Below are 27,791 nucleotides of genomic sequence, written 5' to 3' on the forward strand. Positions count from 1 at the left end.
GAGGGTGATTGATGGCTTTCAGAACCAAATAGGAGGCACATGCACAGAGATAACAATGAGCATTTGGTTAATGCTATGGATGCATTCATGTTCATTTTGGACAGACCTGCCATAGATGTGGAAATACAAAGGAGGGTGTTTTAATAGCCTATCAGAAGGGAGAAAACATGCATACTGAGGTAACAATGACTGCTTGGTTACTTGCCCTATACCTGGGAAAGGGGTATAAAAATGGTGCTTGAATTACATGGTATAATAATTGGTTTTACCTGGTATGATTCATGCGATAAAGACTATTTATTCTTGTTAATATAAATGTTTAATTATCTAAGCTTTGGAACTACATATTTTATTTTACAATGGACCAAATTCCTTCACACTGAAGGAGTACTACAGAGAAAATTAATTAAATAATAATTATGATGAATTCATTTTCTTTTCATGATAAATTGTTTTGTTGAGAATTAATGAATTGTACATGCATTTTTGATAATGTGCATACAGGCAGTATCTTAGGTTTTGTTTTGATCGGAATCATTAGACAAAACTTGATTTCATATGTTTATACATAAAACATATGTGCTCTTATCTGTTTACTTATTTAATGATGGATGGATGTCATTAATCAAATATTTTTGTTCCTGATCGACGTCATTCTTGTCAAGCTGGGTGGATTTTGCAGTGTACAAGCTTAAAATGCATGAGTATTGTGAGCTCTTGTTAGTTTGATACTATCAGTCTCCTGTGCTCTTCTCAAATTTACTTTGCAGATGCAGTGAAGAATTAGTTCAGCCTGTCAGCTCCATGCTGCAGGATTTACATCTAGAGCCTTCAGTATCCCCACCTGCAAACCTGCTATTGGTCTAAAAATCATTTCATTCCTTTTTCTTGACTGACAATTAACGCATGTCAATTATTACATTAATAAAGCATAATTAAATAATAAGCATGTTTAAGTAATCACAAAGCTTTCTCTGATTGTGACTCATAGCATATCAGTCCCTCCCAGGGAGATTTTCTTTGCCACCATCGCTCTAGATTTGCTCTTGTGGGGGTTTACTGTGAAGGCCAGGGTTTACTGTGAAGCATATTGTGACAAATGTATTTCAAATGCACTCAAATACAACAACTCAAATTTGATTTGAGTTGATTTGACAACATTCTTTCATCAAATCATGTTACAGGATTTAAATTACAAACAAGGAGTCTAGTGGTTGAAAAGACAGCATGATTATTTAAAATAATAAAGTCTGTATATTTTTACTCAATTCATTTACTTTGTTTATTGTATAAGGCACTTATAGCAACAGGCTTATGTAGTTTGATGAAAACTTGAGCATGAGCATGAAGCTGTCTGATCTTCACAGATCAGATAAATTGAAATTTGCAGTCAATATTTTCAAATTAATTAATTAATTAATTAATTTTGGAACACTATTTTTGATTGAATAATGGCCACATATTATAGTACAAGAAAGGGAAATGTGAAAACTAAAAGATTAAAGAGTAAATAAAATAGGAAATAGTAATTGCCATACAATTTGCCTTGTGAAATGCCATGCATCTTCCAAATGGTTTTACTTGGACTTACTTCTCATACATCATTAACACATCCTACATTCAGTATGTATTACAACATACAAACTGCAATTCACAGTGCACATACAATTGAGGCCAAAGGTTTACATACACCTAGGCTATAGACATTCAAACTCAATTTTTCATAACTCCACACCTTTAATGTCACCATATGTGTCCTTGTCTCCCTCTTTCCCTCTACATGCTTTTATTGGGAACGTTTTGTCTATTTGTCCAGTAAGGGCTCTCTTAGAGGGGAGCATCTTACTCATTCTTATATTGGTTTAATGTTTTTTGTTTGTTTTTTTTTTAAATCGCATTTACTTTTTGTGTTTGAAATGTGCTATATAAATACAATTTGCCTTTAGATATAGTGGTGCACTACTGCACTCTGTAAATGCCTCCAGAGCAGCCAGTTCAGGCACATTATCATCTCTGTATGTGAGAGAGCATAAACACTATCAAGAATTTACCACAGACTGTGAACTACAATCCCGATCAACAGGTTTGTTCTGGTTTTAAAGCACATAAGGTGTGTTCTGTCCTAACTTAAGTAAAAATGACAGTGAAAATATCAGACTGAGAGACTGTAAAATTGCAGCTGAAGTTTGGATTCCTGAGGACGACCTTCATTGCTGTGTGTGTTGTAATTTTTAAAGAGCACAGCTTCTGTAGAGAACATCTGAAGCAGTACTAGCTCTTGAGAGTGTTCCATCTGCAGGAGAAAGGCGTCTGTGGATTCTCCTCCGGTAAACCTGGCTTTAGGAAGCACTGTGGAGTTCTACTTCAAGCAGAAGACTGAGACTCAAATTACAGACATGAGTGACACTCACTGCAGTCTCCATGGCGAGAAACTTCTACTATTCTGCGAACATGACAAAGAGCCTCTCTGTCTTGTCTGTCAGACTTCAAAAAAACACAGAAACCACCCGGTCTGTCCAGTGGAAGAGGCTGCACTGGATCTGAAGGTATTCCGTTTTAAATGACATCTATTTCATATACTCAAGACCCAATTAAATATGAGTAAAATGTCTCTAAAAACATTCAGTTCTGACACACAGCTGTAGTCAAGTAAATACATTCAGTGGAAGTGGCAGCATTATATCTAAAAGTCTTGTTTTCAACTGTTACGGCTAGCCACAGGCAAACCACAACATAAAATGGAGTCTAACAAGAGAGATTCAACAATAATGATTTAATCCAGAATTTAGACAAATTTCACAATGCACTTTGAAGATAACTGCAAGTATCCACATCTCAGTACAACAATGAATTAATTTAGTATAATGGTAAATGATGAGGTGGCAAACAGATGGGGTGATCCTCCAGGCCCGTCTGTGTAGAGGACCCAGCAGGATCACGGGGCTGTAGTATATATATCCTAGTCTATCAGGTGCAATCTACTTGTCACAGGTGTAGCTCTTCCCACTGCCAATCACCAATTAAGCAATCTGAGAGCTACAGAGAGCCAGAGAGAGAGAGAGAGAGAGAGAGAGACGCGCCCCCCCACATACACCAAGACATAGGGGCGCACATAACACCTCCCCCCTTAAAAGGTTTCCTACAAAGAAGAAGCCAAATACATGCAACCATATACTCAGCAGCTATAACAAACAATAATTACCAAGTGGAGACAGTAAATAATAATAAATGATAAATATCATAACACTACGTAGTAGTCTAGAGGTAATGCACTTTAGGGCATTTACTCAAACAAATAATAATCCTTCCCCCCCCCCCTCGTTTACCAACCTACCCCCGACATCGCACCTACAATGTTAAAACGTGGTCATGCAGATCCGAGGTAAGGAGAGGCGAGCTGATGGTAGTCATTTTATAGATCTTTAATATATTCTTTCCCCCCCCCCAGGTCCACATACTTACAACTTCAAGCTCAACCGCCATCGTCTGCAGCCCTGGCGCCTAGGGATACAATACGTGAGAGAGAGGAGGTCGAAGACAGATAGAGAGAAAGAGAGAAAGAACACTCGAAAACAGCAACATGAGGGATATAGCAATTCTCTAGACTCGAGACAGAGCGTCAGCCACGACGTTGTCTTTAAAACGTATGTGATGAATTTCTAAATCAAAGGCTTGCAATACCAAACTCCAACGCATGAGGCGTTGGTTAGCATTTCTCATACGGTCCAAAAACACCAAAGGATTATGGTCTGTATAGATGATAACCGGAGAGGATGAGCTGACATAAACCTCAAAGTGTTGTAGGGCGAGTACCAGGGCAAGCGCCTCCTTCTCAATGGTGGAATAATTGCGTTGATGACAATTAAACTTTCGTGAAAAATAGCATATCGAATGCTCAACATCATCTTGATCAACCTGGAGAAGGACAGCACCCGCACCAAAGTCACTCGCATCCACCGCAAGCCGAAAAGGCTTCGTGAAATCAGGGGCAGACAGCACTGGAGCTCTACTCATGAGGGCTTTCACACTCGAACGCTTGTTGGCAGGAATCAGACCATAAAAAATCTAATTTTGGGCTAAGAAGATTTGTCAAAAGGACAACAACTGAAGAAAAATTCTTACAAAAGTTCCTATAGTAACCCGCCATACCAAGGAACCCACGCAACTCCCTGCGGTTTGTCGGAACAGGGAACTGACAAATGGCCTCGATCTTTGCTCCCAGAGGACGGACCTGCCCCCTCCCCACAATTTTACCAAGATAAGTGACGGTGGCTTTACCAAAATCACACTTCGCAAGATTAATGGTGAGGGAAGCAGCAGATAGGCGATCAAAGAGGTCCTGAATCTGACAAAGATGTTCTGACCATGATGAGCTGTACACAATGACATCATCAAGGTAGGCTTCACAACCATGAAGACCTGACAACATGATTGACCAAACGCTGAAATGTGGCAGGTGCGTTTCGCATCCCAAAAGGCATGACTTTGTACTGCAGAAAATGATTAGGCGTCACAAATGCAGAGATCTCTTTAGCACGGGCTGACAGGGGGACTTGCCAATATCCCTTTAGTAGATCGAATTTACTAACAAATAAGGCAGAACCCACTCGGTCAACACAATCATCCATCCGCGGTAGGGGATAACAATCAGGTTTGGTCACCGAATTAACACGATGATAATCAGTACAAAAACGGTAAGACCCATCGGGTTTCTTTACAAGCAGACAGGGAGAACTCCAAGCACTAGAACTCGGTTCAGCTAAATCATGCGTAAGCAAATAGTCAACCTCATTGCGCAACAGCTGCTGTTTAATAGGGTTCACCCTATACGCATGTTGTTTAATGGGCAAGTTACATCCTACTTCTATGTCATGCTCAATGACAGTGGTGCGACTGGGCACGTCTTGGAAAAGGCAGGGATACGACTCAACCAAGTGAATGATGTCGTCTCGCTCCTCACTTGACAGATGAGGTAGATTATCTGAGAGGGCAACAAGCATTTCAGAATTTGTTAAACGGCCTTCAACAACACATCGTGAGGGAACAACAACTTCCTCCGCACTCTCCTCCGAGAGTGGTGTAATTGTCCCTAGCATCCCTTCCGGGCACGAGGTAGTGACAGTTAGACAGACAGAGGAAGACGAAGGATGAGAAGGCGGAGTTGCAACATCGCCAGCAGCAGTTACCACCGAGGGCTTTGAGCTAGCGCGCAGTACCGAGTCAGGAGGACTCGAAGGTTGTCTTTCATAGTAGGGCTTGAGCATGTTAACGTGACAGACCTGCGTACGCCTCCGCCTATCAGGGGTAATGATCACATAGTCACGATCAGATAGCCGTCGTTCTCACATAAGGCCCACTAAACCGAACCTGCAGGGCCGAACCAATGATGGGCAACAAAACCAGAACTTTATCACCAGGGTCGAACCGTCTGCTTTCCGCTTTGCGATCGTACCAGGATTTCATTTTTCCTTGTGCGATTTTCAAATTCTGCTGCGCTAACTCACAGGCTCTGTGTAGTCTGGAGCGGAACTCACTCACATAATTCAGCAGGTTATGCTGAGGGCTGTCTTTTACCCAATTTTCCTTTAATAAGGTCAAAGGACCGCGTATTGTATGACCGAACACTAGATCAGCAGGACTGAAACCTAAAGACTCCAGTACTGCCTCTCTAGATGCAAAGAGCAGCCACGGAACACCTTCCTCCCAATCCTTACCCAGCTCAAGACAATAAATGCGCAACATCGATTTAAGGGTCTGATGGAACCGTTCCAAGGCCCCCTGACTCTCTGGATGATAAGCACTGGAAACATTGTGCCTAATCTGGAGCTGCTGAAGGATCTGTGTGAATATGCGCGACATAAAATTCGAACCTTGATCACTTTGAATGATCTTTGGAAGCCCGAACACAGAGAAAAACTTGGTTAGCCCCCGCACAACTGTTTTAGCAGTAATGTTCCGTAAAGGAACAGCCTCGGGGAACCGAGTAGCAGCGCACATGATTGTTAACAGGTATTGGTGTCCATGTCGTGACCTAGGGAGTGGCCCTACAATGTCGATGAGGACGTGCTCAAAAGGTTCACAAATGACTGGTATCGGATAAAGTGGAGCAGGCGAAATTGTCTGGTTCGGTTTTCCACCTACTTGACAGACATGGCAGGATTTACAAAACTGGGCTACATCCTGCTTCAACCCAGGCCAAAAGAAATGTCGGAGAATGCGACTATAGGTCTTGTTTACACCCAGATGCCCAGCTAGACCATCATGTGCCACACTCAAAATCTGTGGTCTATAACCCACAGGAATGACAATTTGGGAAATGACAATCCCACTCATCTGAACTAGTGCGTGGCCTCCATTTCCTCATTAAGATGCCATCTTTCAAAAGGTAACCCTGAGTAATTGCATCAATGTCCTGATCAGTATGGACGGTCTCATACAGAGAAGTAAGTGAGGGATCAGCGCTTTGGGCAGAAATTAGAGTTTCACGGGCTAAGGGCACCTCACTGATTTTTACACTCTCCACCTCCACCGTTGGCAATGTCACAGGAGCAGATAACGGAGCTGTGGGAGACACAGACATGTCAGGGCACATGAGAAAAGTATGGCTCAGATCAACTTCTGTATCCTCACTCTTAACACTGGACTGTAGTTGTTTCGCCATAGAGCGAGTTAGCACACAGGTAGGAAAGACTTCCGGATACATTTGGGCACATTCATCAGGACCTTCAGGCACCAGGGGCACAGGGACAACCTCAGGTGGTGTTGAAGAGTGCCCCCACACATTTCCCCCGGCTAAATCATTACCCAGGAGGAATGTAATGCCGGGCACTGGTAGGTTTTTACGCACCATCACAACAACACTTCCAGTGATCAGGTCAGAGATGAGATGGATTCTATGTAAAGGAACATCAACAAAACCCATCTCCAACCCTCTCACCAGTACATGCGTGCCAGTGGATGTTTTCTCAGAAAGGGAAGCACACCATCCAAGAAGGACTGGGCTGCTCCCTGTCCAGAGAATGCGTACTGGCATGTTTTCCTGCAGACCTGACAATGATACATAACCATCCGTGATAAATGGTGCATACTCCGTTTGAGTGTCACAATGCTCATACTTACGAGTCTGAGAATCTTGCTCCTTAAAAAAACTCAGTGTTTGACCCGACCATGTCGAAAAGGAGACTGAGAGGAAACAACCAAACCCATAGGTTTAACATCTTTCTTCCTCTTTTTAAGGATAAAACAATCTGCAATTATATGTCCTGTCTTTTTGCAGTATTTACAGAATAAATGTGTCTTATCAGGAGTAGAACTGTCACTTTTAACAGCCACAGTAGCCTCCGCAGGACGAACCTCAGAACGGGGAAAACGGCCTCTGGGCTTATACTTACCATGGTCTCTCACTAAATGTGACCTTATGAGTCAAGATAAACTCATCAGCTAGCACAGCAGCATCAGAGAGCTTCAATACTTTGTGCTCATGCAAATGGGTGGCTACAACATCAGGCACACAGTTTTTGAACTCCTCTATGAGGATCAGCTCACGAAGTTGATTTTTTGTTTCTACCTTTTGAGAAGTACACCACCGATCAAACAAGATCTCCTTCTCACGGGCGAAATCTACATAGGTATGTTTATCTTGTTTCTTACAGTTCCTGAAGCGCTGCCGATAGGCTTCCGGCACTAGCTCATAAGCACGCAGTATTGCACGTTTAACCAACTCATAATCCCGACTTTCATCAGATGGCAAAGAAGCATAAGTACTCTGGGCCTTCCCAGTTAGCACACATTGCAACATAAGAGTCCACACGTTATTAGGCCATTTCAAAGAGGTGGCCACACGCTCAAAATGAGAGAAATATGTCTCTACGTCTTTTTCAAAGAATGGAGGTACCATTTTAATGTGTCTGCCCACATCAAAAACAGGAGGAGAGGCTGGAAGTGAGGAATTTAGTCTCAAGGTTTCTAGGTCTAATTTTTTCACCTCAATTTCCAGCTTTTTTTATTCAATTTCTAATTTCTTGGACTCAATATCAAGCCGTTTAAGCCTCTCCAGTGTTAACGACTCATCACTGACCCCTGAGGGGTTGAAAGGGAGATTCAGGCTCAAACTCCTCCTCCTCCACCTTCTCAGCCATGTTTGGAAGTTCTGGGAGAATGTTTAAATCAATGAGAATAGCTTTTACCGAAGCTTTAACGTTTTCCTTAATACGCTTCTCACCGGCAGTAACTTCAATATTATAATGATGTGCAAGTACCAACAACTCGTCTTTAGTTAAATACTCAAGTGCCTCCTCTGAAGGAGCCTCAATAAATTCATTAACTCTGGACATGTTCAGTTAATTAAACAGACGGGTTAAACAAACGGAATGCAATGGCACTGTCTGCAGGGGATTAACACACCACGAAAACAAAATGCGAAACTCAGCACGTAAGGAAATTAGTAACACCGTGATCACAGACGGAACCAGCGGCATTAACAAGTTCTGACACCAAGGAACAATCGTGACTTAAGGAATAACCTACCGTCACTCAAATCCATAAACAAAACGCCGGATCAGGCGAATGTTTATTGATAGTAGCCTAGAAGTGGCAAATACTAATGACAACAATGTAGCACGCACGAAAACACGGAAGTAGCAAACAAATTCGTCAATACAGGCGTCACTATAGCTCACGGAAACTTTAGGTATTCAGATCAACCCCAAAGCCTTAAAGAGCCAGTAATCGCCCAGCACAACCGCAACTTGACGTAAGGGAGTTTTGCTACCAGAATCCGATTCAAGTGCGAGTTCATACCACAAGAACTGCTATAATACTAAACGCAGCAATTAATAAGCTACCTTATTGAACCCCAAGTCTACCAAATGCCGTAATTAGAAAAAAAAAAACGTCACAATTAACTCTTCGTGATAATTACCGAACTAAATCCCGTTCCTCTCAGCGGACATAACGCCCAAATAAACAGACAGAAAGCAATAATTATCAAACGAAGTGGAGAGTATGCCACCCAAGGACAACGTAGACCTGCGTGAAATCGCTCGACCTCCTATTCTACAACATACACCAGTCTCATTTCTCTCTAGTCTTCAATAGCTTACCGGACTCGGAGCATATTAAACGTTGAACTCGTGAGTGCAAATGGGGAACCCTCAAGAACCCACACTCCGAAACGAACCCCCACCGGGACGCTATCAAAAACAAAAAAGATAAAACAAGAAAATGACAAACAACTTTCTAAATCGGGCGAGTACACGCAGGCCACACACTCGGATGCAAATACTCACCACCACCAAGAACCGAAGAGAGGGAGGGCAATCACATACTAGAACAGTGTTGACATGTGACTGATTCTCTAGACTAGCCTACTACCAAATACCAAGTCCAAATCCAAATATCCAGGGGTATAGAATAAAGACCCGGGTTCAGATCCCGGACGAGCCCCCAATTATGTTACGGCTAGCCACAGGCAAACCACAACATAAAATGGAGTCTAACAAGAGAGATTCAACAATAATGATTTAATCCAGAATTTAGACAAATTTCACAATGCACTTTGAAGATAACTGCAAGTATCCACATCTCAGTACAACAATGAATTAATTTAGTATAATGGTAAATGATGAGGTGGCAAACAGATGGGGTGATCCTCCAGGCCCGTCTGTGTAGAGGACCCAGCAGGATCACGGGGCTGTAGTATATATATCCTAGTCTATCAGGTGCAATCTACTTGTCACAGGTGTAGCTCTTCCCACTGCCAATCACCAATTAAGCAATCTGAGAGCTACAGAGAGCCAGAGAGAGAGAGAGAGAGAGAGAGAGAGAGACGCGCCCCCCCACATACACCAAGACATAGGGGCGCACATAACATCAACCATAAAAACAGTATTTTAGATTGTCAGTAAAATGCAAGCATTGTTGTCTTGACTAACAGTTCTACTTGGGGAACTTGGAACATGGCTCCGAACAGGAAACAATGAAATACACCATGTGATTGAAAAATACTATGTAGTAATTAGATGTACTGGCAGCACAAATAGAGATATCAGAAAAGAGCTTTACTAAAACATAATTAAGCTCAATACCTAATAAAACTGCTGTTATACACTCACCGGCCACTTTATTAGGTACACATTGCCAGTACCGGGTTGTCTGCTGCTGCTGTAGCCCATCTGCTTCAAGGTTCGATGTGTTGTGCGTTCAGAGATGCTCTTCTGCATACCTCAGTTGTAACAAGTGTTTATTTGAGTTACTGTTGCCTTTCTATCTGCTCAAACCAGTCTGACCATTCTCCTCTGACCTCTGCCATCAACAAGGCATTTTCGCCCAGAGAACTGCCGCTCACTGGATATTTTCTCTTTTTTGAACCATTCTCTGTAAACCCTAGAGGTGGTTTTGCGTGAAAATCCCAGTAGATCAGCAGGTTCTGAAATACAAAAACCAGCCCGTCTGGCACCAACAACCATGCCACAAAGTTCAAAGTCACTTAAATCACTGTCCTTCAAATGGTAAACTCTAAGTACCAACTGGTCTCACAACACGTTTTCTGAAACTATAGCTCAATTTCTCAAAACTCTACACACAAAGCACAGCAACAGTTAACCTTTTGCCAAAACTACACAAATCTCTTGCAAAATGCATTCATGCATTCAAAACCATGTTCTCTCTTCTCAAAACTGACTTTTTCCATCAAAATGATTCACACAGGCCTCATATGAATAGGTCTTATTGAGCAATGATTTCACACTGGTGCGATAAATTTATAAACACAACCATCAAAATACTGTATATATGTTTTGGCCTCATGAGGTCGTGTTAATTCGTGTTATTAGCTTGTCTCCCTCTTCTTCGTCTACCTCTACCTCTACCTCTACCTCTACCTCTACCTCTACCTCTACCTCTACCTCTACCTCTACCTCTACCTCTACCTCTACCTCTACCTCTACCTCTACCTCTACCTCTACCTCTACCTCTACCTCTACCTCTACCTCTACCTCTACCTCTACCTCTACCTCTACCTCTACCTCTACCTCTACCTCTACCTCTACCTCTACCTCTACCTCTACCTCTACCTCTACCTCTACCTCTCTGTGCTGCATGTTGCCCCATTGTTCTCCAACACAATAGAGGTCACCGAGGTCTCTTTTATGCTCTGACAGATAATTGAAAAGTTTAGCCAATTGAGTTTGAGCAGGTGTGGCATGAGTGAGACCAATTGGTACTTAGAGTTAGGCATTTGAAGGCCAGTGTTTTCCATGTGAACAAACAAGGCTTGAATATGAAAATTGTGCTAAATGATGAGATTTTGTGTGTAGAGTTGTGCAAAAATGTGATTTAGAATTGCTATTTGAGTGAAAACAAAGGAATTGTGAGGAATTAGAGTTTTGCAGAAATAGTCTTTGTTGTTGACACATGAGCTTCAAGTTTACACCATCGTGTGCATAGTTCCAGTTTTAGTGTGTAAATATTTGAGAAAAACTGTAATAATATGCCCTTAAAATAAGAGTAAAATACTGTGCCATTGACTTAAGACCAGGTTTTTGTTGGTCAATCGCGCAATCGCTTTCCGCCGCCCCAAGATAGCAATGCGCCTGACCACACCTCATTTTAAGACTAACACGTCCATGGGTGCTCAGATGGGCGCAAGTACATTTGCTATTTACAGTTTTTCTCAAATGTGTTTTCATGTTCGTGCATACTATATGTATGCATTCAGTTACCTACATGTATTTGTGTGTTTATATGTGTGTGTGTGCGCTGAGGAAGACTGGAGAAAGAAAGAAGGAACAAGATCAGCGTTGGAGCAGCACGTGTCTGTCCACACCTTCTCTGTCATCATCTCAATCAAGACACACCCCAGGTGAGAAATATCTACTACCTGCCCATAACCTTCATCTTTTGTGAGGAAAAGGTCCTGATGCAGTTATAAACCAAATGAAGTTATAAGATCAATTCACAAAATAAGTTATACAGAAACAGAAACCTTATTAATGCATGTAGCCTTATCTTTAATGGAAAAATGGTGTGGTTCTCTATGGCACATTTCACTGGTCTCTGGTGCTTGAGAAAACTGTTCAAAAGCTTTTCACTCAGGACAACTCTCCGTATTTAGATTAAAGTTTTGGATGAATAGGTAGATTTTTTCTGGTTTGGCACTGAATAGGTCTGCCTTAGGTAGTCCAGTGCATGCAATAGCATGAAGTACCCTATCTCGCAGGGAGCATGGCACATCTCCCCTAACAAAAGGAGGAATACCAGAAGCCCCTGCCCCGGTACCTAGAAGTTGATCCAATCAACAGGTGGTGCTGGGGTGGTGGAGGGTGAGTACAATTCTGTGCAGTAGCAGTGAAGCATGCAAAAGCAGCACAGGTGATCAGAAGCACTGGGGGTTTGACTATTGGTATAGAAAGGTGTTGGTGATGTGCACATGTAATTGGATGGGTATGAGAAAATGTGTTAGATGTATGTGATTGGTTGATTATGGAAACGTGTGAATGTGATTGCTCTGGCCGACTGTTGGTCGACTGCAGCAAGAGTTTCCCGACTGAACTTACTCTGCACATTCCATGTGTGTCGGACATAAGTCCTCCATCTGTTGCCGTGATGAATACAAGCTTTTTAAAAATATTTTTAGTTACTTGGCAGAGGACCTATCATACATTATTTAATAATTTCTTTTGTCTGGTGTCTGCCCGAATGCCTTGATGTCTGGATGCCTCTGTGATCAGTAATTACAGACCTATTTCCAATCCCCCATTCATTTGTAAAATTATTTAGAAAATGTGTTTTTCACCAATTCAGCAACTACCTAATTTCAAATGCCCATTTTTTCACCTTTCAATGTGGAATTAGGCCCCCATCATGCAGTGGCACTGAGACAGCCTTTATTAGGATTCTTAGTGAAATTCATAAAAACACATATTTAGGAAATATTGCCATATTTTAACATATGGATCCGAGTGCTGTATTTGAAACTGTTGAATACACAATATCATTAGACAGACTATTGGATTGACAGATTATTGGTCATTTTGTCTCTGGAAGGGCCAGACTGCCATGTGTCATATTCAGTGCAAACTGAAGTCATTATTTTTGGTTATAAAAAGGAGGCTAAAAATGAAAATACACCTTGATTCCCTGACTCTGAAGACCAGGATAGGAAATCTGGTGTTATTATATATTCACCTTTAACACCCACAGCAATAGCATTACAATTTCAGTTTTTGTCATCTCAAAAATATAATGAGAAATAAGAGACTTCATGTCCAAATCTGACTTTGAAAAGCTGATATCATCCCTTTATTGCAACTAGGCTAGACTACTGCAATGGTTACTACAGCTGATCCAGAATGCTGCTGCCAGAGTACGACTAAGAGAGCAGAACACATTACACCAGTCCTTAGATCACTGCATTGGCTTACAGAATAGATTTTAAAATCCTTCTGCTTGTCTATAAAGAAAAAATGATGACAGTACATCACTGACTTGCATTTTGGGTATGATTCCCGGGTAAGGACACTGCCGTTGTACCCTTGAGCAAGGTACTTAACCTGCATTGCTTCAGTATATATCCAGCTGTATAAATGGATACAATGTAAAGTGCTATGTAAAAAGTTGTGTAAGTCGCTCTGGATAAGAGCGTCTGCTAAATGCCTGTAATGTAATGTATGACCCATCCAGGCCACTCCGTACATCTGGGAAGGGTCTGACAATTGTTCCCAAGGTGAAACAAAAACTGCAAAGATGCTTTGAGTTATTATGAATGGATTTAGGACCCTCACTGCAGGAATAAACGTCTGGATGACCTGAGACATACCCTAACGCTCACCTATTTTTAAAAGCAGGCTCAGGACAGTCCTATTCTCCACTAATTTATTTGAATTTATTATCTATTGATTTTTATTATGTTGTTTTAAAATCACCTGTATTTATTTTTTGATCATTATTGCAAATGTCCTTTAAAGTTAAAAGTTTATCTAATTTCATTTAGTTTTATTTGTATGTCACCTTTTCTTTTCCTTCATGTGCTTTTGTGGGGAATGAGTTGTTTATTTGTCCTGTAAGGACTTTCTTAGAGGGCAGCAGTTTATTCTTTCTTTGAATGCTTTTTTGTAAAGCACATAGAATTTCTCGTGTATGAAATGTGTTATATAAACAAAATTAGCCTTTACCAGTGGTACACTACTGCACCCCGTAAATGCCTCCAGAGCAGTCAGTTCAGGTGCATTATCATCTCTGAATGTAAGAGAGGACAAACACTGTCAAGGATTTCCTACTGACTGACAACAGCAACAAGCCTGATCAGCCAGTTTGTTCCTGTTTTGAATGCCATGTCAACAATGTCTGTTTGTTCAGAAAAACCGAAAGCAAAAATTTCAGAGTGAGGGACTATGTCTGTCAAATGGCAGCTAAACCTTTGATTCCTGAGGACGATCTCTGTTGCTCTGTATGTTGTGATATTTTTAAAGAGCCTGTTCTCCTGAAATGCAGCCACAGCTTCTGTAAAATATGTCTGCAGCAGTACTGGGAAGAGAAGAGCTCTCGAGAGTGTCCCATCTGCAGGAGAAATGCCTCTAGGGAGGATCCTCCTGTAAACCTGGCTTTAAAAAACATTGTGGAGTCCTACTTAATGCAGAAGTCTATAAGGGAAGCTGCAGGCAAGAGTGATGATCACTGCAGTCTTCATGGGGAGAAACGTTTATTCTTCTGCGAACATGACCAAGAGCCTCTCTGTGTCGTCTGTCAGACTTCAAAAAAACACAGAAACCACTCGGTCTGTCCAGTGGAAGAGGCTGCGCTGGATCTGAAGGTAATTTATTTTAAATTAAATCTATTTCATATTCTCAAGACACAATCAAATATGAGTAAAATATCTCTGTGTAAAACATTCAGTTCTGACGGACGGCTGTGGTATGAGGTCTTGTAAATACAGTCAGTCTGGCCTCCACTTCCACTCGCAAAGGCAGCAACAGGAACAAACCTGCTGATCAGGCAAAAGCAGGAAGAGGCAGCACTGTATCTGAAAGTGTGTTTCAACCATTAAAACATCACACATTTCTCACTTTCAGTAGAAGACTTTATAAGTAAAATGCTAGCATGCTTAAATTTTGACAGACAGTTGTGCTTGGGGGCCTTTTACAGAGAATATGGCTCCAAACATGAACACTGAAATACACAGAGTGATTGTAGAATTATGTAGCAATGATATGTCAAATTTTATTTACCGACAGCGAAAATCCAGATATCACACATGATATTTAATATGAAGTTCAAGTCCTAAAACATACTGGTTGGGGAGAAGACTGAGCAACAAGTAGGATGTACAGAAATCCACAATGACTGGTGGAGAGAAGCTATAGATGTGCACAAGAAAATCTTGTATCAATAAATCAAATCAACTTTATAAACATTTCTTAGACTGCTAAAAAATATATTAAATTACAACCTAGCAAAGATTTTGTAATCCCTATATTCTGCAAAATCTGACTTGTTTAATTGTATTGAAAACGCACCACATAAAATGTTATGCTGTGCTACAATATAACAATGTTTCACTGACCTTCACTTGTATTGTAGCAGGGGTATTACTGTGCCATTTGTGTCTTTCTGTAAGTAATTGCTGATTCATTTAACTCCAGGAGGAACTCAACCCTGCACTTAATCTTATTAAAGACAAACTGAAGAGGTTTACTGAGGTTGAAAAAAAATGTAAGAAAACAGCTGAACACATCAAGGTAAGGAAAGCAATTAATATTACTTAAAAAAGCATTATTTTTGGTTTATGTTCTTTTTGACAGGCATAACAAACACACTGGCTGCCACACTTAAATAACGAAACATAGTTACACTATTCAGGTCTAAAATAGTGTGTTTGAATTCCAGAGTCAGGCCCAGCACACAGAGAGGCAGATAAGGGCAGAGTTTGAGAAGCTCCATCAGTTCCTGCGAGAGGAAGAGGAGGCCAGACTAGCTGCTCTGAGGGAGGAAGAGGAGCAGAAGAGTCAGATAATGAAGGAGAAGATAGAAAACATCACAGGACACATCTCCACTCTTACAGAGAAAATCACAGCTATAGAGAAGGCTATGAACACTGAAGACACCTCCTTTTTACAGGTAGGAGCTTGATTTATTGTAATTCAGTATGCTGGTTTGTGGTTTTTCACAATATTTGGCTGTGTTCCCTTATTCTGCGCCAATGCAGCAGTAGCCTACTGTGACAGTGTCAAACTCACGGTGCAGGTGTTCAAAGAGATGCATCTGCTCATTTTAAAATGTCATCACATTTAAAAAAAAAATATTTTTGAATTTTGTGAAAAATTGGTGTCACAAGAAAGTCTATAGAAAACATCACCACTGCAGAGTAGGACATGTCCTGTATAATTTACAGAAGGCCTAATTTTCCCCACATAATTGTCTTTCACCATTGTGTCCTCTATAATAGCAATGACACTGTACACTACATGCAGGTAACTGCTGCAAAGTTCAAGACGGATGAAACTGCCTGTTCACTCTCTAGATTGCAGTCTGTTGATTCGGAGTTGCTGAGAAATCTTCCAAATTAATAATCAACAAAACCTGCCCAGCATATTTATACACAACCGTGACAATGCTGGGATGCTTAATTATCTCAGGAGTCACACCTGTGTGGAAGCTCCTGCTTTCAATCTTCTTTGCATCCTTCATTTATTCAAGTGTTTCCTTTATTTTGACAGTTACCTTTACATTACAGTACCTTCATTCATATTTGCTTACTGTTAAAATTACTTTTTTGCATGGCTCTTGTTTTTCACTTATTATAACATGTCTCCCATAATGTTCTCTACTGAGTATGTTTATACATGTATACATCTTATCACAATTGTGCTGTTATGTGTTTTTCAGAGCTACAAGAACATCAAGGAAAGGTATGTAGACTCTGACCTATTTTCTAGTGTCTGTTTAAGTCTCTTCGAACCCTAAATCTGGGGCGACATAGCTCAGGAGGTAAGAGCGGTTGTCTGGCAGTCGGAGGGTTGCCAGTTTGATCCCCCGCCCTGGGTGTGCCGACATGTCCTTGAGCAAGACACCTAACCCCTAATTGCTCCCAACAAATTGATTGGTTCCTTTCATGGCAGCCTTTCACCGTTGGCGTGTGAGTGTGTGTGTGAATGGGTGAATGAGAGGCATCAATTGTAAAGTGCTTTGGATAAAAGCGATATATAAATGCAGTCCATTTACCATTTAAATCTTGAGTGACTCCTGCTTATCTTTACAGAGCCCAGTGCACACTGCAGGATCCAGAGCTGCTCTCAGGGACACTGATAGATGTGGCCAAACACCTGGGCAACCTGAAGTTCAGAGTCTGGGAGAAGATGCTGGAGATGGTGCAGTACAGTGAGTATCTGGGGCAAAAGTTGAAATCACATTATTTGTGAACATTTAATGTAGGCATCAGACTCAAAAACCGAGCTGTATGGCATGAAAGATTAACAGTACAGAGCCACCCAGTGTCAGTTCCCTTCAAGTTTAGGTAGATCCTGGGGCTGCATTGTACTGCTCTCAATTTAATATCAGAAAACAAGCAAGCATTAGTTAAAATTAGTGAATTAGTGCACTGTTTTAAACCTAATTAAAACTGTAGTTTGTAAGTTTGGAGAAAAGATTAAAAAATATTTTAAAAACATTCCATCGCCTCCCATCCCTCCCCTCCCCTCAGCTCTCCCTTCAAGCCCTTCCCTATAAGGCCTAATTCATATTAGGAACTATCAGCTGTGTGAATTATGTGCATTGAATTTGTTATGATATGTGTTAATTTATTTAATTTCATGATGCAGACAGGTTTTGTATTTAATGCGTAAATCACTATGACTACTGTGTATTCGAATCCATAACAATGATATACACTGTCTCGTGTATGTGACCTAATCTGAATAGAGTATTTGAAATGTGCCTCTTCTCACTGCCTTTTAAATATCTTTCTTCTTGATTTTTCAGCTCCTGTGGTGCTGGACCCCAATACTGTACATATCAAAGTCTCTCTCTCTGATGATCTGACCACTGTGAGACACACAGGTACAGAGCAGAAATATCCTGACAACCCAGAGAGGTTCAACTCCTGTGTGAGTGTGCTGGGATCTGAGGGGTTTACCTCAGGGAAACACAGCTGGGAGGTGAAGGTTGGGAATAAATATAAGTGGGATATAGGAGTGGTGAAAGAGTCCATCAGTAGGAAGGGTGATATAACATACAGCCCAGAGAGAGGATTCTGGGTCTTGATGCTGAGGGATGGTGATGAGTACAGAGCATCTGGAGTTACTGTCCTCACACTGAAGAGGAAACCCCAGAGCATCAGAGTGCAGCTGGACTATGACAGGGGGGAGGTGTCCTTCTTTGACTCCAGTGACATGTCAGTCATTTACACTTTTACAGACACATTTACTGAGAGAGTGTTCCCATTCTTCTCTCCCTGTTTGAGAAAAGATAAGAATGAAGGACCCCTCCAAATATGCCCACTGAAAATTTCTGTGAAAGTGACGTTAAACCAGTGAAGGTATTTGTTTTAAAAAAAGAACAAAGTAGAGATGTTGTACTTGGAAAGAACTTTTGTTGTTTCTAATGTGCCTCAGCATGCCTGGTTGCTGATTTGGGTACTCTGGGGTAGACTTGCTGGAGATGTGAATTGATGAAGGTGAGGTGGTTGATGGCCTACCAAACCCAAGTGGGAGGCAGACATACACTCAAATAAAAGTGATAATTTGGTTAATGTTTAGCCTCAGTATGCATGAATACTGATTTGGGACACACCAGAGGAAGTGCAAAGGGGGATGTTTTAGTAGTCTGTCAGAAGAGAGCGGACATGCATACAGATGTAGCAGTTACTGCTTGATTTCCTGCAACTTCATTGCTAGATTTTGTTCTGGAAAAGGGGTACAAATCTGGTGCTTGAACAATACTGTATTGTGACATTGCTTTTACCTCATATCTTTCATGCTGTACAGGAGACAATTTTTGTTTATTAATATAAATTGATATTGATCTAAACTTTTGAACTAAGAATTTTACTTTGCAAAGGACCAAATTCCATCATACCTAAAGAATACTATAGAAGAAATCCACTTGTAAAATGAAATTTAAGAACAAATAAAAAAAAAAAATGCAGATGCACTCTCCTGGCTAAATCAAATTCTTTTATATCTGATTGATTTCATTCCTGGGTGGATAAGGCAGTGTACAAGCGTGAAATGTATGCTTATCGTGAGCTCTAGTCTGATTGATTGCATCAGTCTCCTGTACACTTTTCAGATTTTACTTTACAGATGCAGTGAAGAATAAATTCACCCTGTCAGCTCCATGCTGTAGGATTTACATCTGAGCCTTCAGTAGCCTCACCTGCACACCTGCCATTGGTTTCTCATTCCCTTTCCTTGAATGACAGTTATTATACGACAGTTATAAGAATAATCAACCATTATTGAATAATTGATTTACCCAATTTAATTGTTTTTACATGCATTACTTTTTCTACAAGGCAATAACAATAAAAATATATATTCAAACACAGCCCTGTATTTCTCCCAATGTTTTCAGATTTGTCAATTATTCTACTGTTGTGGCTCACAGAAACATGAATAAAATGAATGTAGTTTTATATATCAATATTAGTAAAAATACAACACAACCTAGTTAATTAGCCCTCTAAAACCTCATGTTTCCAATGTCCCTCATTGTGGTTCTGTGCTCACTCCACTCCAGAATATTTGATAATATAATAATTATATTATTAATAATGTTTCACTTATTTTGTCCACCCCTGTATGTTCTTGTACTGACAAAGGGCCAAATTGCTTTAATTTGTTTTCACTAAGGAATGTTTGAATGCCTTTTTTTACCCCACAAACACCTTTATTTTTTACATTGGCTCTGTGTAAAATTACAAACCCAAATCAGAAAAAGCTGGGACGGATGTTAAATTAAAACTGAAAACAGTGATTTGTAAATTATCTTTGACCTGTGTTACATTGAAAACAATACAACAGCACATTATTTGATGTTTTACCCCATGAATTTAGTTTTTTTTTTTTTTTTTTTAAATAAAAATTTATGTCAATTTTGATTCTTGCAAAAAGTAGGGACAGTAAAGCATTTACCACTTTGTAATGTTGCCATTCCTTTTCACAACACTTAAAAGACGTTTAGGGACTGAAGACACCAAGCGATGAAGCGTTTCAGGTGTAATTTTGTCCCATTCTTTCCGCAAACAAGTCTTAAGGTGTGCAACAGTACGGGGTCTTCGTTGTCGCATTTTGCACATCAAAATGCGCCACACATTCTCTATTTGGGACAGGTTGGGACTGCAAGCAGGCCAGTCCAGCACCCGCACCCTATTCTTCCGCAGCCATGCCTTTGTAATGTGTGCAGAATGTGGTTTTGCATTGTCTTGTTGAGATATGCATGGGCGTCCCTGGAAAAGATGTCATCTTGAAGGCAGCATATGTTGCTCTAAAATCTCTATGTACTTTTTGGCATTAATGCTGCCATCACAGAAGTGGAAGTTACCTTTGCCAAGGGCACTGACACAACCCCATGCCATGACAGACCTTGGCTTTTGGACTTGTTGCTGGTAACAGTCTGGATGGTCCTTTTCTTCTTTGGTCCGGAGCACATGGCGTCCATTTCTTCCAAAAAAGACCTGAAATACTGATTCGTCTGACCACAATTGACATGTCCACTGTGTGATGGTCCATCCCAGATGCCTCCAAGCCCAGAGAACTTGACGGCGCTTCTGGACATGGTTAACAGAAGGCTTCCTTTTGGCACAGTAAAGATTTAACTGGCATTTGTGGATGTAACTACATATTGTCGTGCTTGACAAAGGTTTGCCAAAGTAATCCTGAGCCCATGTGGTTATATCGCTTATAGATGAATGACGGTTCTTGATGCAGTGTCGTCTGAGGGATCGGAGAGCACAGTTAGTCAGCTTAGGCTTGCACCCTTCACGCACTGAAATTCCTCCAGATTCCTTGAATCTTTTAATTATGTTATGCACCATAGAGGGGGAAATATCCAAATCCCTTCCTATCTTTCTTTGAGGAACATTGTTTATAAAGATTTCAATCATTTTCTCACGCATTTGTTGGAAAACTGGCGATCCTCATGATTACAATCACCTGTTGACATCACCTGTTTCAAATCACATCATTATTTAATTATTTTACCTCATTACTAGCCCTAATTTGCCCCTGTCCCAACTTTTTTTGGAATGTGTTGCAGGCCTGAATGGCAGGAATGGATGTGTATTTACAAATGAAGTGAAGTTGATCAGACAAAACATGAAATATCTTGTGTTCATACTGTCTGCAATAAAATATAAGTCCAAGTAAATTTAGAAATCACTGCTTTCTTTTTTTATTTGCATTTTCCATACCATCCCAACATTTTCCGAGTTGGGTTTATATTAGTCTCATAAACTTGGTTTTGTATTTGAATGAAGTAATAAAATGAGCGGCATGGTGGTGCAGTGGGTAGCACATCAAGAAGATCCTAAGTTCGAATCTCGGCTTGGGGCCTTTCTGTGTGGAGTTTGCATGTTCTCCCCGTGTCGGCGTGAGTTTCCTCTGGGTACTCCAGTTTCTTTCCACAGTCCAAAAACATGCAGGTAGGCTAATTGGAGACTCTAAATTGGCCGTATATATGCTTTTGTGAGTGAATGGTGTGTGTGCCTTGCAATGGATTAGCAACCTGTTATCCTGAAGTTCGCCCAATGCATGCTGGGATAGGCTCCAGCAGCCCCTGTGAGAATAAGCGGGTATAGATAATGGATGAATGGATGAAGGAATGAAATGTATTTCACAAGTAATAAAATGTATTTAACAAAACTACTAATATTCTCTCAGCTGAATAGCACAATATGAGTTAATGCAGAATATTTTTGGTCACTGTGCCAACATAAAAGCTTGGAATTTGTAATTCATTCCATCTTTGTATTTGTAATCCACAGTTTCTTGAACATTGAAAGTTTAGCAAACTTAAACCTGCTTCTGTAATCAGTTCCTAAAAAAATTAAAAAAGCAAACTACAATTTTTTTTTTTTTTTTTTACATTGTATATCAGATACACCTTTGTCAACATAATGACTACACGCAAAAGAAAGACATCACTTTGCTTAGATGACATCACTGTCAGAGACACATACACTGGGACGACATCATTGTAATAGACATGGACACCCTCTCTGGGAAGATCTGAAAAGCTCTTGGATTTGCTCAGTGTATGAATTAGCACTTAAATATGGGAAGAGTCTTTTGGTGAAGGAGTCTCAGCTAAATCTGTGTCTCAGCCCCGCCCCACAGCCATAGTGCCTATAACCGTGGCTTCCATTAGGCCCCACCCACAGTATCTCCTCCCTTCTGTCAGGGAAAAATTAGAAATGACTTCTTACATATATTTACTAGCTTTTACACAACCTTAAGAAATCATTTAAATTGCTTAGTTTTCTGTCTCAGCTAAATCTGTCTCAGCCCCGCCCCACAGCCATAGTGCCTACAACCGTGGCTTCCATTAGACCCCACCCACAGTATGTCCTCCCCCTTCCTAATTGGTGCTTGTTGCTCTCAGGACACAGAAGTAGTGTAGCGGTTGGCACAGACTCCCATGACCCGAGCGACCCAGGCTGATACTGGATTTGTAGCACACTGTAATCGTGAGTGTGTAATCTGTTAATGGTACACTGTCTTGAAAAGCTATAGCATCTATGACGATATACAATTCTTCTGAATGAGCTAATATATATAAATGTGGTTTAATCCTTTCAAATCCTTTTAAACCCTGGCCAATGATTCCCATATCCCATATCCACTGAATTTTTCCAAGAAAGAACACGCCACACTGTACAATTTTTTTTTTTTTAAATGGCAGAAACTGTTTCAATAAACATTTTGTAAAGTTTACACAATTTTATTTTCCAAACATCAAAGTCATGTAGAATATCAATAACTCGATATTTAATGGCCATTCCATAAGGATTTCAAACTGTTTTTTCTCCTACATTAATTTTTTTTTTTCATTGACAGCATTAATTCTCGTCTTTTCACCATTTTATTATGGAATTTTTATTTTTATTTAGTACAGTTTATCAAGGTCACCTGCAAGGTGACTGGTCTCCTGAATTTGTCTCACCAAATGATATGGGGTAGGTCGGGTTTAGCTCAGGTGGCAGGTTAGTTTCAGAGCATACGTTACCATAGCATCTGACTCAGGCTTTCTCTGATCCTCGTATTGGGAACCGATAATTCAGGATTTTCTTACATTTTGATTGAATAGATCCGAATAACTTGCTGAACCTGCTTTCTGGAACCAACCCCAGTCAACGCTGCTTGACTGCCTTTTCTGAAACAGCTGTTAAATATCGCCACCTAGTGGCACATTGTGAGACTGATAAGTGGTAGTGAGACAAACTTACAGCTTTAATTTATGGTTGGTCCTTATCTCATCATGGCCTGTCCATACTACATATCAGCATAACCTTTGGGACTGTAATTATGCAATCATTGGCTCTGTGATGGTGTAAGTGTGTTTACAGAAACTCCAGTTTGATAGATGCAGCTAGATTTAGTGCTGTCTTCAGTGAACGTTGTGCAGACCTCCAAAGTTTAGTAGGCTATTGTAAATCAACCTGCTGTCCTATAGTGTGTACAGGCCACCAGCACTAAAATACCTGCTTTCCAGCCTGTTCAGATAGACTCTGGAGTTTTAAATAAATGCATCTCCATTGATATGCAGCTGTTTTTTATTTGGAATAAATGTACAAATTGCTTGGTTGTAGACCTACTATGTCCATAACCATAGAAAATGAAATAACGCAAACCAGTGCATTGTTGAATTACCCTCAAAAAGTAAATCACAGGGCCCTGTGATTTCAGTACCACCTACAACAGCTACACTTTCCTGGAGGAGAGCGAAAAATGACCACAGAACTTTATCCAACAGATGGCGCCAGTCTACCACATATGCCACATCACTTCCTTCTTAATTGTAGCTACAGTCATTTGTTGTTAATTCACTTGCTTAGCATGTAATTCATTCTAGTGACCATAAAAAAAGATTTTCAAAAATATCAACTTTAGATATCTGTGGTATTTTTTTTTTTTTAATTGAATAAGTGCAATTATTTCAGTCTGAATTTATCTGCATTTTTAAAACACCACACTCATGAATTTCCTCTTAAAAATAATATTACATGCATAAATATGGTTTCAGTCATTGTATAGCCCCTTTTATGAATGCACTTGATGATATAACTTAATTTGGCTTATGACTGCATGAAGTTTTCGTCACTACAGACAAAGGTCATGGGTGGGTAGCAGATATTTCTTGCTTGACCTGTTTCTTGATTCAAATGGTGACAGAGAAGATGAGGAGAGACACATGCTGCTCCAACACTGATCGTTTTCCCTCTTTCTTTCTTTGCTCTTCCTTCACAAGCGCATGCGCGCGCACACACACACGCAAATATATGTAGAAACTGAATGCAAAAGCACGGACATGTACACTCAGATACACATGTACACTCACATAGGTGCACATACAGAGACACACATGTAAGTATGCACAAGCACATGACCACACACAGATGCATGCATGAAAACTATGCCATAAGTGCACACATACACAAGCATGCTCATGAACATGCAGATTTGCATGCACACACACACATACACACACACACACACACACACACTTAGACACCACACTACATTCTATTATAGCTAATGGAGTCTTCCTGCTACTCCCCTTTCATGCCTCCTATGGGCTGCTGTATTTAAGTGTGTGCCTTTGTTTGTATGCATGTATCTGCACACATTTATGTGGGTTCTGGCTATATTGATGATTGACAGGTTGTTTCTACATGAAAATTTTTGATTTTGTGTTTTACATTAGAGTATGCATATAGTGAGCTCCATAATGTTTGGGAAAAAGGCGTAACATTTTTTATATTTGCTTGTAACCCACATTTTGAGATTTGTAATCAAACAAAAAGTGGTTAAAGTGCATTCTCAGCTTTTATTTAAGGGTATTTATTTATTTAATACACTTTGCTTTCACCATGTAGAAATTACAGCACTATTTATTCATATTCAGTCTCCCCCGTTTCAGGGCACCATAATGTTTGAGTCATATTAATGTTAAGTGAATTAAAGTAGTCCTGTTTTGTACTTTGTCAGAAATCATTTGCATATAATAACTGCTTGAAGTTTGTGACCCATTGGCATCACCACGTACTGAGCATGTTTCTGATTAGTCAGACAGGGTTTTTTTCTTCATTGTAGTGAGAATTCTTCAGTCATCAACTGTAGAGGTTTTCCTTAGCCTACCATGTCCGTTACAATTACGGAGCTCACTAGTGCTCTCCTTCTTCTTAATGATGTTCCAGACAATTCATTTTGGTAAGTGTAATTTGTGATATGGCATATGTCTTCTTATACTCATAGTGGCTTTCTTGATTTCCATCGGCACAACTCTGGTCCTCGTGTTGACAGCCACCAATAAGAGACTCCAAAGGCAATCAAAAGCCTAGAATTAAGACTGGATACTTAAAGCTCTCTTATGCCTGCACTACTGAGAGAGTGTTCCCATACTTCTCTCCCTGTTTGAAAAAAGATAACAATGATGGACCCCTACAAATATGCCCAGTGAAAATCTCTGTAAATGTGACATCAAACCAGTGAAGGTATTTGTTTTAAAAAAAAAAGAACTAAGTAGAGATGCTGTACTTGTACAGAACTTTTGTTGTTTCTTATGTGCCTCTGCATGCCTGGTTGCTGACTTGGGTACTAATGTTGGACCCCTGCAGATATGCCCAATGAAAGTAGTTGTAACAATGAAACCATCCCAGTGAAAATGAACAAATTATAGATGCTGCACTTGTAAGGCTGTGGCTGTTTCTAATCTGCCTCAGCATGCCTGGGTGTTGACTTGAACTAGGGTAGACCTGCTGGACATGTGAAATGATCAAAGGAGGGTAGTTGATGGCTTTCAGAACCAAATAGGAGGCACATGCACAGAGAAAAAAATGACCATTTGGTTAATGCAATGGATGCATGAATGTTAATTTGGGATCAACCTACCGGAGACGTGGAAATACAAAGGGGGGGAGGGGGGGGTTTAATAGCCTATCAGAAGGGAACAGACATGCATACAGAGGTAACAGTGACCATTTTGGTTACGTGAAACCTTGTTGGTACACTTTTGTCTGCAAAAGGGGTATAAAGCTGGTGCTTGGACAACAATGTATTATAACTGACCTGCTTTTACCCGGTTTCATGTTGTACTGGAGATTATATTTGCTTGTTAATATAAATACAAATTTTACTTTACAAAGGACCACAGTCTTTCATACTGAAAGAGTACTATAGAGGAAATCAATTTAGTAATTATAATTAATTAATTGCCTTTTCATCATTAATTATTTTGTTGAGAGTTAATGAACTGTACATGCACTTTTGATAATGAACATACATATAATATCTCTTTGGTTTTGTTTTGTTTTTTATCAGATTTTTATTTCATTTGTTTATACATTAAACATATGAGATATTGTGGTCAAATCAAATGCTTTTATACCTGTTTGATGCCATTCCTTTCTATCTGGGTTTATAAGGCAGTGTACAAGCTTGAAATGTATGTGTGCTGTGAGCTGTTGTTAGTTTTATTGCATCAGTCTCCTGTGCTATTTTCAGATTTTACTTTGCAGATCCAGTGAAGAATAAATTCACCCTGTCAGCTCCATGCTGTAGGATTTACATCTGAGCCTTCAGTAGTAGGGTTGGCCCGTGGCATAAACGGTCTATGCGGTTTAGGGCCACAACCACTAGGGGGGGGACACGCAGCCACAAGGGGGGGGGACACACGATCCAGTGTGTATCTAAGGTAAATAACATTATTTCCACAAATACGTTATTCATCCCCTATCGGGGAACTAGCGGTATACATTTTTAATGGAATGGCAACCAAACATTTCATAACAATGTAATGTAAGAAGTATTTTACAAAGCAAACACTGCTTTTTCTTACTGTGTGCAGGTTCGGTATTGATGGGCTTTGAGAGTTGTGCGTGGTGGGGAATCAGTTGGTCAGAACTTTTGAGCCATATTCAGAAACGAATGTGAACAACTTATCCATATTTAGGGTCCAACATACACTGTAAAAAATATGTATAATTACAAGCAATATACCATAGAATTTCATATTACTTCACATGTAATTCACCTTTTTTAAATGTCAGAGGCCTGTGCAATTACAGTTATACAGTTATTTTTTTCCAGTTATTTGATGGTTAACACAATGAATACAAATACACTTAATTTGCTTTTTTTTAAGTCAGTGTGATTTTGCACAATGGTTGTTCTTCTTCAAGGAAATACATATAAAGGAAAATATATTAAAAAATGACTAGTTTGCACAACATTTTGAAATTTAATAATGTTAAATGTAATAACTAAACTAAATGTAATAACTAAAAACTAAAAAATATTAGTGAAGCAAGTTTCCTTGAAATTTTTAGCATTCTGAACCTTTTTATAATGTGTTGACCATTAATCATATGAGGCCTTTCATCAAATATAATGGAGTAAGTGCAAAACCATGATGAGCGACATTGGAAATATGAGGCTTTAGAAGGTTGTTGATAAATGATCTATTTTCTTGAAATTAGTGGTCAATAGCATTCATGGAGATGGGCTAATCTTCTGAATGAGATAGAATATCTAATCACAATGTGATTATTATTTAGCAATGTAAAGCCTGGTGAATGATTT

The 27,791-nt window shown here is 40.0% G+C and overlaps 1 protein-coding gene and 1 long non-coding RNA gene across 3 annotated transcripts; one reads left to right on the forward strand and one right to left on the reverse strand.

Annotated features, from left to right (window-relative positions):
* Positions 1-1,914: 1,914 nt before the first annotated feature.
* On the forward strand, positions 1,915-19,344 carry LOC135247570 (zinc-binding protein A33-like). 2 transcript variants are annotated; one of them, XM_064321155.1, is made up of 6 exons: positions 1,915-2,546; positions 15,639-15,734; positions 15,883-16,113; positions 16,882-16,904; positions 17,255-17,373; positions 17,974-19,344. In XM_064321155.1, the coding sequence occupies exons 1-6, from the start codon at positions 2,397-2,399 to the stop codon at positions 18,525-18,527; spliced, it is 1,173 nt and encodes a 390-aa protein (XP_064177225.1). In that variant the 5' UTR covers positions 1,915-2,396; the 3' UTR covers positions 18,528-19,344. The 2 variants fall into 2 exon arrangements, with proteins under 2 accessions (XP_064177225.1, XP_064177224.1); XM_064321154.1 differs by lacking the exon at positions 1,915-2,546 and adding an exon at positions 14,283-14,809.
* Positions 2,759-9,816, reverse strand: LOC135247578 (uncharacterized). The gene is made up of 2 exons (XR_010328238.1): positions 8,527-9,816; positions 2,759-3,501 (listed from the first exon to the last, which is right to left on the reverse strand). It is a non-coding gene; the product is annotated as an uncharacterized LOC135247578 (long non-coding RNA).
* Positions 19,345-27,791: the final 8,447 nt, after the last annotated feature.

Source organism: Anguilla rostrata, chromosome 2, assembly GCF_018555375.3.
Source record: "Anguilla rostrata isolate EN2019 chromosome 2, ASM1855537v3, whole genome shotgun sequence".
Taxonomy (NCBI): domain Eukaryota; kingdom Metazoa; phylum Chordata; class Actinopteri; order Anguilliformes; family Anguillidae; genus Anguilla; species Anguilla rostrata.

Coding starts and splice junctions, on each gene's coding strand:
- LOC135247570 (XM_064321154.1), top strand. CDS start 14,402: ATGGCAGCTAAACCTTTGATTCCTGAGGACGATCTCTGTTGCTCTGTA. Junction 15,735..15,882: donor AAACAGCTGAACACATCAAG/GTAAGGAAAGCA, acceptor TTTGAATTCCAG/AGTCAGGCCCAGCACACAGA. Junction 16,905..17,254: donor TACAAGAACATCAAGGAAAG/GTATGTAGACTC, acceptor TTATCTTTACAG/AGCCCAGTGCACACTGCAGG.